This window comes from Arachis ipaensis, chromosome B4 (genome assembly GCF_059453495.1).
Source record: "Arachis ipaensis isolate K30076 ecotype BB chromosome B4, ASM5945349v1, whole genome shotgun sequence".
In the NCBI taxonomy this organism is placed as follows: domain Eukaryota; kingdom Viridiplantae; phylum Streptophyta; class Magnoliopsida; order Fabales; family Fabaceae; genus Arachis; species Arachis ipaensis.
In genome coordinates, this window is record NC_142439.1 from 104,900,476 (window position 1) to 104,915,619 (window position 15,144).

At 31.1% G+C, this 15,144-nt stretch overlaps 1 protein-coding gene across 1 annotated transcript; it reads right to left on the reverse strand.

The window, feature by feature from the left end:
- Positions 1-6,744: 6,744 nt before the first annotated feature.
- Positions 6,745-12,820, reverse strand: LOC107639517 (laccase-2-like). Its single transcript, XM_016343046.3, has 6 exons — positions 12,637-12,820; positions 12,363-12,514; positions 11,873-12,117; positions 11,085-11,216; positions 9,498-10,463; positions 6,745-7,195 (listed from the first exon to the last, which is right to left on the reverse strand). Exons 1-6 carry the CDS (start codon positions 12,751-12,753, stop codon positions 7,065-7,067), a joined length of 1,743 nt encoding a protein of 580 aa, XP_016198532.1. The 5' UTR covers positions 12,754-12,820; the 3' UTR covers positions 6,745-7,064.
- Between the last annotated feature and the right edge of the window lie 2,324 nt (positions 12,821-15,144).

Here is a 15,144-nt window from a genome sequence, read left to right on the forward strand (position 1 = left end):
GTGGGGTGACAAGAGCCAGGTGAGCGTAGTTATAGAACATTTTTTCTCTTGCATATGCTCCATTCTTAGAGACTGCTTTATTCTTCATTAGTCATAACTTTGTTCACTTTCAACTGGCTATCAATTGGTTTGGTTGCAGATGAGAACCTATTTGATGTCCTTCTTAAAGTGATTCTATAAGTTTATACTTTATATTCTTAATTTTTTTGTTTATAATTTAGTATCAACCTATTTTTTTGAAGATTTTGATTATTTTTTCTTTGGTTTGCCATGATAGAATATGTGCTTTCAGAATATTATGCTAGAATTCTGCAAAGACATGATTTCTACAAATATATTTATGTAAGCAATATATTCCATATATGTGAGCCTAAAATTTTTTAGGATGATCAAAGTTTTTCAATTTTTTTCTTCAAAGGACAAGCACTGTGCACTGCTGCTAGTGCTGTTATTGGAGGAAAGAGTTTAGCATCTCAAATATCTGAAAAAATGGTATTAATTTTTGTTTCTTTTTATCTACTTAGCTTGTAGAGATTAGATTATAATGTGTAATTCTGATTTATCTATCACACTGCTGGTGTAGTATTAAGTTGTATGTGCATGTTACCTAAATGTTGTACTTCAATATTTGGTATCCAATCATTTTTCTCTCCACTGAAATAATGAAGGCTTCTTATTGGTTAGTGATTATTGATTGTTCTTAATGTATTTGAGATTGTAGCAAACTAGCTTCTTTAGCACATTGGATTGACTGTCAACAAATAGATCATTATAGTGTTACCATGGTACAAAGGGTGTAGGAAAGAAAAGAAGAATTATTTAGAAAAGTAACATTTGGTCTTATTCTCTTTTTGTGATTACAAGGTTTTTACCAATATATAGATTAAGAGTACGCTAATAAGTACGCTAATTATGATATAATATCCTAATAAATTACATTGATTTTTTTCTGACCCTCTTTGATATTTTTCTGATTTTGTTCCTTAATTACGATATTCTAATACTCCTCCTCAAGGTGAGTAGTGGGATCACCAATACTCAACTTGGTTAGTACTTTAGCAAGGGCTTGTCTTGAAACTGCTTTAGTAAGAATATTAGCCAACTGATTTTCTGATCTCACACATGGAAGCTCAATAATGCCATTCTCAATTTTTTCTTTGATAAAGTGTCGATCCACCTCAACATGTTTTGTTCTATTATATTGTATGAGGTTCTCTGAAATACTGATTGCGGCTTTGTTGACACATTTCAACTGGCTTGGCAATTGCGGTGGAAATCCAATCTCAGTCATTAATTTTCTTATCCACAATACTTCAGTTATGCCTTTAACGATCATTCAAAAATTTTGTCTTTGTGCTTGAAAGTGCTACAACTTTCTGCTTCTTACTTTTCTAAGTTACCAGGTTGCCTCCAACAAGTGTAAAGTAACCGGCTGTTGATCTTTTATCATTTGGGTTGCCCGCCCAATCTGCGTCAGTGTATGCCTCAACCTTCAAATGGCCATTCCTTTTTAATATAACTCCACTTCCTGGAGCTCCCTTCAAATATCGAACTATCCTCATGGTGGCTTTCATATGATCTTCTTGTGACTTATGCATAAATTGACTTACTATTCCCACAGCATAAGATATGTCAGGCCGAGTATGGGATAAGTAAATTAGTTTCCCAACCAGTCGCTGGCACCTTTCCTTATCCGCTAGGGTGGCACCTTCTACTATCTTTAACTTGTGATTAACTTGCATGGGGATATCTATTGGTTTGCAGTCCACCATTCCTGTTTCTGCTAGAAGGTCCAAAATGTACTTTCTTTGGGAGATAAAGATTCCTTTGCTGGATCGTAGAACCTCTATTCCTAAGAAATATTTTAGTCTTCTCAAATCTTTCATTTCAAAGTCTGTAAATAGGTTCCTTCTCAATTTTGCAATTTCTTCAACATCACTTCCCGTTATGATCATATCATCCGCATAGATTATTAGGCAAGTGATTAAATCTTCCCTTTTTTCAAAAAATGGTATGATCAGAGTTGCTTTGCTTGTACCCATACCTTTTCATGGCCAATGTAAATCTTCCAAACCAGACACGTGGAGATTGTTTAAGCTCATAAAGAGCCTTCTTTAACCGGCAAACTTTATATTTTCTAAATTCTGTTGAGAAACCTAGAGGAGCTTCCATGTACACTTCTTCTTTCAACTCTCCATGCAAGAAAGCATTCTTGACGTCAAATTGATGGAGTGGCCAATCTTCATTTGCTGCAATTGAAAATAACACCCTGATAGTATTAATATTTGCAACTGGTGAAAAATTTCAGTGTAGTCGATACCATAGGTCTGTGTATAACCTTTGGCCACCAACCTTGCCTTGTACCGTTCAATGGTGCCATCTGCCTTGTGTTTAATGGTAAAAATCCATTTACATCCGACTAATTTTTTTTCTATTGGTAGGATACACTTCTTCCAAGTTCCGTTCTTCTCTAGAGCTTCCATTTCTGTATTCATGGCTTTTCGCCATTCAGCTATTTCATTGGCTTTCCGAACAATTCTTGGAATGTCTTCTGTCAAGAGTGTGGTGGAAAAAGCCTTTGCAACATTTGCTATTCCTTCTCTAGCCACCCTTATTGGGTATCTTGAGTTACGAAAAACATGTTCTGGTGAGTACCGATAAGGAGGCATCCCTCTGTTTCTTCTTGGAGGAAGAATAAAAGTATTGGGCTCTGGTTCTTCATGTTCCAGTGCTATCTATTATTGTTAGTTGCCTCATTAAAAACAAGGAGTAAATTATCAGATTGATAATTACTTACCTCTTGTTTGACATTCTCAAAAGAACTCTCACTGGTTGTATGTACCGAGTTGTTTTCTACGTTGAGTGAAGTATTCTCGGTGGCTCCATCTACTTGCTCTGTTTGAATAGCTTCTGGACAACAAAGGTTATTTAGCCAACTTGGTGATTCATTATTGTTCTCCCCCTGAATGCCATGTTGGTGGCTGAAGTAAAATTCGGATTCTAAAAAATCACAATCCATGGTCACATGAATACGACGAGTGATTGGATTATAGCACCTGTACCCCTTTGGTGTGTAGCATACCCAACAAAAACACATTTTCTGCCCAAGGATCAAGTTTGGTTCTATTGACTTTGGAGATATGGAGAATGACGGAACATCCAAATACTCGAGGTGGTAAGGTTAGAATAGGCGGGATTGGAGTCTGAGTAGCCAAGATTTGTAAGGGTGTTTTGTGGTGGAGAACTTGGGTAGGTAGGTGATTCAGTAAGTAGGCAGAGGTCACTATAGCTTCAGGCCAAAAGGTTTTTGGAACTTGTGCATCAAAACATGGCTCGGGTCATCTCAAGTAACTTATGATTTTGCCGCTCAGCCACACTATTTTGTTGGAGTGTATTTGGGTAGGAAGTTTGATGGATAAGACCATTTTGTATAAAAAAAAGTGCGCATTGATTGGTTTATAAATTCCCCACCATTATCTAAGCGAAGTACTTGAATTTTCTTGTTGAATTGAGTTTGAATCATTTGGTAGAAAGTAAAGAATTTATCAGGCACTTTAGATTTGTGTTTTAAAAAATATACCCAAGTCATACGAGAGAAATCATCCACAAATAACACTAAATATTGAAAATTATTATGGAAAATAGGGGCTGGGCCCCACACATCAGAGTGTATTAGAGAAAAACTGGAATTGACTCTAGTGTTGGTTCGAGGAAAAGAAACTCTGTGATTTTTTGTACGAATACAAGTTTTACATTTGAGGGGTTCAGTGCTACTTGTAAAAAGACTAGGAAATAAAAACTTGAGGTACCCAAATGAAGGATGTCCGAGACGCCTGTGCCATAACCAAAGTTGCCTAGTAACCATTCCTTGAGCAAGCATGGCATGACCTGGATGTGCTACTTCATCAACGTAGTAAAGGCCTTCTCGCTCAGTATCACGCCCAATGATCTCCTTCGTAAGAATGTCCTGTAAAAGACAAAAAGTAGAGTACATGAGTACCACACAATTTATTTTCTTTGTTACTTGACTAACAAACAATAATTTTGATGATAGTGCAGGGACATAGAGGCAATTTTTTAGTCTCAATTTTTCTGAAAAAGTAATAAAGTCTCCTCCTTTAACATCAATTAATTTCCACTAGCTGTTTTAATATGGGCTTTTGAGGGTATAGTCAAGCTGTTAAAATCATGGAGGTCATGAGCCATAGTATCGGTAGCCCCACAATCGAAAATCCATTCATTTATTTTTTTAATTGGATTCTGATTTTGAGTCTCCCTTTCATATTGAGTTGCGGCTAGACTAAACAGCCAATGAGTTCAGTAGTCCTTGCCCTTACTACCGCTGCTGCCTTGCCATAGCAACTTGCTTCCTCTCTTCTGGCCTCGCCATTGCTTCCTCTGGGATGCTCACAATGGCGGCTCCCGTACTCTGATTTCTCGATGACTTGGAATTGTTTTTCCACTAATTTGGGTAATCCACAATCTTAAAGCAATTTTCTTCGGTGTGTTTCTTCTTTCTTCTTCCACCAATTATTTTTTTCATCAGAGTTGCCCATAATGGATAATTATCTCCATTTAATTTGAAATCAATTGAAAAATTGTCAGAATTGGTTTGTGATGATTGCATTCCAAGACTATTGCGTAGCATATTTGCAATTTGTAATGTCAATTCGTCAGAAATAGTTGATTTTGAGTTCCTAGAACCTAACTCTACTATGATACCATGGTACAAAGGATTTATGAAAGAAAAGAAGAATTATTTAGAAAAGTAACATTTGTTCTTATTCTTTTTTTGTGATTACAAGGTTCTTACCAATATATAGATCAAGAGTACGGCAATACGCTAATAAGTACGCTAATTATGAAATAATATCCTAATAAATTACATTGATTTTTTTCTGACTCTCTTTGATATTTTTCTGATTTTGTTTCCTAATTATGATATTCTAATATATAATACCAACTAAATTCATCATAAAAAGTTAAATTAAATAGATTGTTCAATTTTTACGTATAGAAACTTTTCAAATTTATATCTTTGTCTTGTTTCATGCATATGTAAATTTGACTGATGTAATTTGTTCATTTCAACCAATTTGATTGATGTAATTTGTTTAAATTTCTGTTCATTTCATATCAATTACTAATTTTTTTAAAGTTAAATAATTTTTAGTTTGATTGATGTAATTTGTTCATCAATAATAGTAGTTTATAACTTTTAAATTTGTTTAGTTTTAATTTTAAATGGTTTGTAACCGTTCAATTTGCTGCAATTTTTTAATTTGAAAATTCAATTTTTGTAGTGGTTTTAAACAATTAGAAAATTTTTTTAAAAATTGTTGAAAAATTTAACTCAAAACCCCACAAAGCAGACAAAGAATCGCCACTAAATTATGTCCTGGGGGTTCTATAAAACCGTCGAAAATAAGTTCGTACAACCTCAAATTTTGGAGGTTTGAGAAACTCCCACTAACCTCTTGGTGGGAGTTTCAAACCGCCACAAATCAGCTTAATCTTATAGTGGCACATTATCAAAAGTATTCATCATTATATACATCTTGTCAAGACAATAACGGAGGATATTATCCTTTTAATATGGCAAATTTTAAAAAATGTTATTTTTTTCATTGTTTTAGGCCTCTAAATCGTTGACTGCTTTGTGAGGATATTTTTCGACTTTCCTTAATTTGGAAAAAATAACTGTACCCAATAATCGCTAAAGAGGACTTTTCAGTAATGTGAAACTATCAAAGGAGTACTTATTTGTGTCTTTTATTCGTGGTTATGTGGTGACCATCGAAGATGTCTCATAAATCCATTATTTCACCCTAACAAGTTATCAAAGTTTGGAAAATCATTAATAGTAAAAATAATGTAGCATGTAAGGCAAAAGGTTTTACTGTCAACAGAACCATGAGCATCAACTAACGCATTCTCATAATTCCCTTAAGCAGCAATTGCTAAAAAATTTTAATAATTTTTTTCAAACATCTTAAGAGTAGAAATTATCATAGACGTTTAAGAGATATTTTCTCACATAGGATTAGAGAAAAAAAAATTGTAAATATATAGTATCACTGGTGATATACTAAGGGTGAAACTTAAAGTCTCGAATGGATTGAAGCTATTAGTTGTTAAACCAAAGTATATGTTACGAGAATCTTTAACAAATTTTGGATACTTTATATTAAACTGTTTCCATGTTCTATTATCTCTCAAATGTCTTAATTTCTATCCGGATAACTTTAGTCAGAATGTCATTATACGAGTCCTACTATTTTAGAGAACATGTATAACTTTCTCAACAATCAAATAAGATAGAAGTACCTTAATACATTTACGAATATTAATTTTTTTTTCTCGTTATCCTTGATCACATTCTTATATTGTTATTATTATTCTCTTCTACTTTATATCAAGATGTATTATAAAAACGTGCACTTACGAACTAAATAACTCTTATTTAAATAATTCATAATCAGTTTTATCTGTACTTAAATCTTTCATAGTCACAAATATTAGTAATAACTAATATACCCAAACCAAATATGTTTAAGTAACAGCTAGTACGTGCATTGTTTGAGTATCTCGATCCATATGTAAGATTAAACCAAGTTTCAAGAAATGATCATGTTATTGCCTGTAATTTGAAGCCTAATTACTTGATTTGTAGCTTATATAAACTTTGAGTAGAAGCAAAACAAATAGCAAATTAAGAGAACATTATAATAAGAAAAGTTGAGCTCATCAAATTTTAATAATCACATGATTGCTTTTGATTATTCAAAAAGAAAGCAATGCAAATTCCTCCTTTGACTAACACTTGTGAACTGCTCCTTAATTATCCCTAATCCAATTCAATCCCACCCAACCAACCAAACATGACAACCGACCGAACAGTTTTTACTATCCACATAACAAACCCCAAAGTACACATTCTTTATTTTCCCCTCTCACGTCATCAATACATCAAAAGAATCTCACAATTAAATTTTTATTTGACAAAAAAGGGGAAAAATCTTATTGGAGGAGCAAAGCCCAATAATGAATCCAGACCCACAAAGTCAACATTTTGGAAGATCAGACGGTGGTGGTTGGAGCTTCTGGTTGGGCTCAGGTCCATCTAATACTAGCCATGCCATTTTCAATCCCCAGCTTGTATGAATGTCTAGGTGACAGTGCATGAACCATACGCCTATTCATCACACGGCAAAGAAAATGAACATGAAATCACATTGAATCAATTATGACATAGCAAATGAGAAAAAAAAAAAAAAAACAACACTGATGTCTATTTCTAGTATTTTTAATTTTTTAGAAATACAATAAGCCAAAGACAAATTTTAAACACTATATCTCAGTAAATAATGATATTATACCATTTTTTTAGAAATAATCAAATCCAAAATTATATATAAATTAAAAAATAAATTATTAAAATGGTATTAAAAAATTTATATTACTAACAACAAAAAATTCTAAAAGCTGTTAACGACAAATAAATTTCTGAAATGTTAAAAGACGCGATTAAAAAGTTAGATATTAAATATATATTTCTTAAAAAAAATTAGAGATAAGATTTTGATACAAATTTTTACAATCATTATTAGAAAAATAAAATCTTTTCATCTTTAAATTTTAGTAAATTTATATCAAGAGAATTTTTTTTAAAAAGTTTTTTATTGTGAATTATTATAATTATTTAAAAATTAAAATTTGTTTAAATTTTTTTTGTGTATCTTCTAAATATTTATTTTAATATTATCACAAAATTCATATCAAATAAATACATCATTTGTTAAATATAATTTTTTTGTTACTTATAAAAATATAATTATAATTGATTATTTATATTATATTTTTAAATCATTCAAAAATTATCTATTCAATAACATATTTTAATAATATTTTTGTTAGCGGTTGAATTTTTTAGATATGAAATTAGTAGTTCATGCCAAATTAAAAAGCGACAACACTGATGTGAACTAATAACTAATGTACAATGATAATGTCACTCTATCTAGTTCTTTGTTACGGAAAGTGACAATGCCCAATTACGTGTTACATTCGTGAATTTTGGACTAGCGATACGTGTCTTAAATTTGACCTGATTATTATAAGAAAGCATAAAGTGTGCGATTTAATTGTTCACTTCCATTAAATGTTGAATCTTGGATTTATGAATGTCACTCTACCGCAGCCTTTATCTCGAAGAAACTGGTAAGATTCAATAAAGTAAGTAACAAGTATTGCCTTTTTTAACTTGCTTGAAACATTAAGTTAATTAAGGTTGCAAAGGTATATACAGGAATTAAATAGATGCACCTAGCCTTTCCTTCCTTTATTTATTAACACTGTCATTTTAATTTATTCTTTTGTGAAAAACAGTAAAAATAATAAAATTTTATTTTCTGTTTTTACTTCTTATTTTTACTGTTTTTTTTTTACAAAATTCAAAAAAAGTAAAAAACATTAAAAAAAAAAAAAAACCCAAACTAAACACACTTTTAATTTTTTTTTTATTTTTAAAACACAAATCAAATTCTTTAATTATCTTCATACTAAATTAAAACACATCACTTTTCTATAATCGAAAATAATACAACAATAATTTTTATATAAAAAACAAATCAGCCACTAGCTATTCCTGCTCTATATAATGACTACAATTTCAAAATGTTCATAAATTTATTGGATAATATAGGAAAATGAAAAATATCACATAAAACTATAAAAGAGATCATAGAGATGCTACTTATGTCAGCATCATTTTAAAGTTTAAGGTGATACCGCAATGTCAATCATTTTTTCTGTAATCATAGATTATGACAGACGTTCAAAGTCATTCAACAACCACCAAATATATGTATTATGTAGGCACCTATTATCATGCTCAACCTAGAATTTGAAGGTTATAGAATAATATTTTTCTTCACAATTTAAAGTTGATTATAAAAAGGGTTTTACTTTACTATCATCATTAATAAACAAATTGTCTTACGATAAAACAGTAATTTAAATAACAATATCCTTTACTTATAAATTAAAATTGTAAAAAGTTAATTTATTTATGTAATATAATGAAATTATAATATTTTTTACAAAGAAATTGTGATTTCTCTAGATAAATTGAATAATAAAAATATCTATATATTGAAAAGTTTTGATTTTAGAGTTACATTATATATTTATTGAAAAAATTAATTAATCTATGTAGTACTGGTAAACTAAAATAGTATGATTTAGTAATTTACTTTTTATATACAAGCATGATTGATTTCTCTTATTAACAGAGTATGATTTCAAATATCTCTAGACCAGGAGAGTGTAAAATGCTGCAGCTAGCGAGCACCTAATTAATGAACACATGCATGCATGCGCACGTGGATTTGATAATACGTGTAATGAAATCATTTTTTTCAAAAAAATATAAATTGATAAAAAAAACATGTAAATTATTATATGTTTAATAATTTGTGTAGTACTAGGAAACTAACCGGGGTTATCTGCTTGAAACCGAATTGCAATCCATCCGGCTGGTGGAACTCCAGCAGTGTTCCTCTGAACAGGATCCACAAGATTAAACTTCTCAGGGTCTTTGTTTTCATCATAGTTCCCGAAACCTTGCCCAACAACAAAGAAATCATAGCCATGAAGATGAAGAGGGTGGCTCTCAGCACCAAGAATACTAGTACCCTGCAACACCACCTGTACACTAGTGTTGAAATTCAGAACCACCAACTTCGTATCATTCGTAACCATTGTGTTATTCGGTGGAGTTCCTGTGTAATTGAAAGGGTTGATTGGAACGGAAGGAAAATCTGTCTTGAAAACACCGTTTGATCGTTTTGAATAGTAGGCTTGGATTAAAGACAACGAATTCGGAAGCGCGAAAGAGATGTTGTTTACGGAAGCTGCGAATTTCGTGTTGTTGGTTGGTCCTTGGCATGTTGTGTTCTTAGGGCAAGGACTAGTCCCTAATCCTACAGTGAAGAAGAATTTCTTGTCCACCATTTTAGGTACCTTTGAAGGGAACTTATCATTCCCTAAGCTTTTAAACTTCGCAGTGAATTTTGTAACGAAATCTGTTGCGTTTATTGGTGGAAGTGTTGGTTGAAGAAGGGGGAGGTTTTGAGGAGTGGGTTTGTGAGAAGGGTGGGTGTATTCAAGGATGGCGGCGGCAGTGGAGTTGTCGAAGGTGCCTCTGCCGGTGAAATAGGGCTTAACAGCCATGAGGAAAGTGGCGTTGGGGAATTTGGGTTTGGTCTTTAGGAGAACGTTTGTGGTTTGGCCTGGTGCTATTAGGATTGTGTGTGTTTCAAATGGTTTTGTGTATGAAGCATCTGCTTCAACAACTATGAGTGTGTGATTTGCTATGCTGAAGAAGAGTTCTTCGTTGAGTGCAGCGTTGATTATCCTTAGAAGATATGTTTTTCCGGCCTTCACCTTTAGCTTTAATGTATCTGCATACAAATAAAACTACATGATTATGGATTTATTAATTAGTGATAATATATCAAAATGAAGAATCACGGTCTAAGTTTTGTTATTTATGTATAAAAATATATAATTTAATTTATTTTTAATATAATTTATATTTTAGTATATATTTTATACTAATATTTAATTTTAATATACATTTAATACGTTTGTATAATCAAATTTATCAAGTTTTAGAAAATTTGAATATTAATAAATATATAATTTAATAATCATATTCACTTATATTTTAATATACATAGAAATAAAATATTATATTTTGACATGTCAGAGTGTGTAAACTGATCTCTTATAAAATGAAAATACTCATATTTCTCTTTATAATAGGTTTGAATGGAAGAATTGAACCTGACAATTGACAAGTTTGTTGTGGTTAATTATTAAACATTGTGCTTCAGTTAAAATGAGAAGGGAAAAAGCAAAAGATCTAAATATTTAGCGAAGTCATCATGATCCCCTGCTGCAGCTAAAATGCCTTGTCAATTCTACTCTTCCACGCTCTATCTTTTCAACTTCAAATTAACTTTAATTATTTAATTTTCTAATTGCACCTTTTAATTTCATTTTTTGTTTGGTTATTATACCTTTATTAGAGGAACAATTATAGAAAGGCCCCGGAAGACCATTGATGGTGTAAGCATCTGAAACATTGGGACCCCCTCCTGTTTGAAGGGCCTGACTTATAACTGCTTCTGGGTCAACGTTGAACCATTCACCTGAAGTCCCACAACTTTGCCAGTTAGTTAATAATTATATTCTTAAACAAAAAAAAGAAAATAATTATACAATTTTGCTACCGTATTTCTATCAATTTCTCTCAACCAATTTCTGTTAACTCTTGTTTATGACTATTTTTAATGGAAGTATCTTTCTAGATGTGTCTAATAAAAATATTTTTTTTATGGCTATGTCTAATAAAAATATCTTTATAATGTATTTTCTGAATATGTCTCCTTATATATGTGTTTAAAATATAATAATTAATTATTATTAACAATAAATTGACAAATAGTATATTGATATTCATACTTTTCTATAATTATATTACACGACAATAAAAAATTAATGTAAATTTAACTAGATCTTGAATTCTTGATACATTAATTATTTAAATATATCATAAAAAAAAGTGACGTTTATTTTAAAATCCTCCATTTTAAATAAATATCACTTCGACTTTTTTTGATATATTTAAAAATTAATGTATATAAATTTAAAATAGTTCTAAATTCAGATACCTTAATTTTTAATGTATTATAACAATAAAAGCGACTCTTAGTTTAAAATAGAGGGAGTTGGTTAGAATATATGATTTTTCAAATAATAGATATAAAATACATATATGAGTGGTGTGATGCTATATAAATAATACCGAAAATGATAGGGATTTCCTTATGTGGTTTCTCAAACGGATAAGGGTCTTTATGCTTAGGGAGGATTATGATGGGTCCATAAATGGTAGCTCTAAGCCATGAAATGTGAGCATGCCAAAGAAGGGTTCCCCTTTGGCCAGTAATGGTAAAATTGTATGTGTAGGACTGATTGCTTTGTATGGGACACTGTGTCACATATGCTGGTCCATCTGCCCAACCACTTGTTATCTGCCGAATCCCATGCCTGCAAAATTAAACTCGTGTGTAGTTTTAAATTAGAGTTATAATTATGAGTGCATTTGTACTTATGCTCTAATTATATGTATGTAATGGTGGCAGTTAGAGTCATTATGATATTATTACAAATAATGTAATGGGCATCATCCCAGTTCACAATAGCAATATTAGAAGAGTCGCAACTGTTGTTTTAATTAATCAGGAATTTGGGTTGGCTTCAAAATAAACAATGAGAACACAAAGCAAACATACCAATGAATGGTTACATTGTTGGAGACATGGTTAACCACCTTAACCAACACCCTATCACCTTCCCTTGCCACTAATGGTTGTCCTGGGAATTTCCCATTCACACTCAGAATAGTCCTTGTGTGACACAATCTTGTGACGTTCAAATACTCAATCTTCACATGGAAAAGGGTAGCATAAAAAATTAGTATGGTATAGTGATGAATAAAATAATGCAATTGATAGAAAGAACTAATAAACTTTCAGAAGCTAAGCATGAGTTTGTTAAATATTGTACATTGAATGTATAGTGCCTTGTTATGCCAACTGCAAACTCAGAAAATAAAGTTACAACCCAAAAACCAAAGACAAGAACTCTCATAGATGCAAATGATGGGAGGTGGAGAAAGTCCATTATGCAATTTCTTGTGTATGTGTTTTATGGTTGGGATGACTGAGTTCACTTCCGACTTCATATATATAGAGAGGATATTCCAAAAATAATGAGACACTTTAATTTGATCTTTGTTGTTATTTATTTATTTATTTTTGTTTTGTGGTGGTAATGTCTGGTAGACATAACTTTAGGTCTAGCTGAATTTTAGAGTGGATGTGAAGTAATAATTTTGAGGTGCATGCCATCCAGTACTTAAGATTTTTGATATCACAATGACTCTTATAACATTGGATGAGTGTATACACGGTCTTGTCTCCAAAAACAATATATAACATAAAAAGTTTGCTTCTAGTGTAAAGACTAATTAAGTGCTTAACGTGGATGCACTTGGATGCACCGTCCTTGTACAATAACTTAATACCGTTCATTTTGATTTTAGTGAGAATAAAAATAGTCGTTAAAAAATATTTTAATGACAATTTAATATTAATTATTTTATATTCTATATTTAAAAAATTTTAATAATCATAAAAAATATATAATAATTATTATAATATATATAATAATAATAATAAATATATAATTATTGTAAAAATATAAATTAAATAAGTTCTATAATAATTATTATATGGTGAATTCTATTTAACTCTCTAAATTAAAGAGTAAGTTACTCTTTATGACATGTCTTTTTATTATTAAATGAAATAAATTGACTTATCATGGTTAATTTTAACTTTTAATCTAGTCTAAATTTTGTTAAATTAATTAATTTATCATGATGTAACTTTTTTTTCAAATTATAATATCAAAATTTTTTCTTTTTCTTTCTTAAATTTTTTGAAAAAAATAATAAAATAAGTTACAAAATTGATTTTAGAGATTTTTATTTTTTTTTAAATTATACATTTATTAATCAATTTTACACAATTCTTGTTTTATTAATAAAATTTTAGAGATTTTGTGATTTTGATGGTTTAGGAGTGCTTTAGTATGAGCTATTAGTGAGTTCCATCCCAATTTTCCAGTAGATAAGGTAAGAATTCACTAAACCCTTGTGATTTATCAAATTTTATGAATCCTAAGTTGATATATGTGTGAAATTAGTTACACTAGAGTTGTTGGGTGATTTTGGTACACATTAGGACCTTGATTTTGGCTTGCGAAGCTTTTGGATAAACCTCGCTTGTTTGGAGCATGGGTGTCATTGAGAAGAAAACCCAAGTGTTAGGTGTGAACCGTCATCATGAAGGTACGGTTTAAATTTCATTTAAGTATCATGTAATGTGACATGAAATCCTAGGCTAGGTACCCCTAGGAATAATATTGAATTGTGCGATTGGATAGAAATTAAATGTGGTAATTGTGAATTGAGATGTGACTACTTGTATGAGAATGTAGTATGAATTAATGATTAAAATTATGAATTGATGAATTGTTGAATTATTAAGTTGATCGGATAAATGAATGTTGGGCCGGAGGATGTGAATTTGGGCCGAAGGCCATGAAAGATAAGTTTGGTAAGTGATGAATGTATTGAATGTTGATGCATGAGCTTGAAATGGTGATTATGGAATTGAGTATGTAGATATTGGTAATGATTTGTTAGAATAACAGAATTGAGGATTTGAGATGAGAAGTTGATGATTTAGAGTTGCAATGTATGGATTGAGTAGGTTCGAACTTGATTGACTGTAAATGATTGAATTTGATGGTTTGGGGATCATTTTGTTGAGTGTAAATTGAGGTGGCTTGTGAAACTTTGGAAAGATTGGTAAGTTCTGTTTTTAGTCAAAAACTAATTTTCGACCAATTTTGGCAGATCATAACTTGGTCCTCGGAGCTGAAAATTCAATGAAAGTAAATTTTTATGAAATTTATTTAATAATATTTTCAATGGTTCAAGAATGGTTGAAAATAATTTTTGTACAAAAAGATATAAAAGTATGAAAACTGGTTGAAAAAATGAATTTTGCAGGATATCAGCTTTTGAAAACCTGATATGCATGTGTATGCGAAATCACTCATGCGTACGTGAGCATTTGGCTTGGCTAAGTCCTCTTGCGTATGCAAACGTGGCTCGCGTACGTGACTATGTATTTTTAACACTCATGCATACGCGAGCTTTGCAAATTTACACCCATGCGTACGCGAAAATAGGCATGCATACATGACCACCCCTGTTTTTCTGAAAAGTGAATTTTTAAGTTCTCAGCTATTTTTCGAGCCTTCTAAACTTTTGTAAATCCTGTTATGAGTCTAGAGTCGGTGTAGTAGAGGGTAGAGGAGTTAAGAATGAGAATGTATGAGTTGAGTTAGTAAATTGAAGAAAGATGGATAAAATGTGATGAGAAATGAGGATGATGAGGATGATTATGATGATGAGGAAAGATGATGATTGATTTGATTGAG

What these genes read in the sequence shown, in the direction of transcription:
- LOC107639517 (XM_016343046.3), bottom strand. Translation starts at nt 12,753, where the DNA reads ATGGACTTTCTCCACCTCCCATCATTTGCATCTATGAGAGTTCTTGTC. An exon ending in CAAGGCACTATACATTCAAT is followed by an intron (nt 12,515 to 12,636) that starts GTACAATATTTA and finishes TTCCATGTGAAG; the next exon opens with ATTGAGTATTTGAACGTCAC. An exon ending in AACAATGTAACCATTCATTG is followed by an intron (nt 12,118 to 12,362) that starts GTATGTTTGCTT and finishes TTAATTTTGCAG; the next exon opens with GCATGGGATTCGGCAGATAA.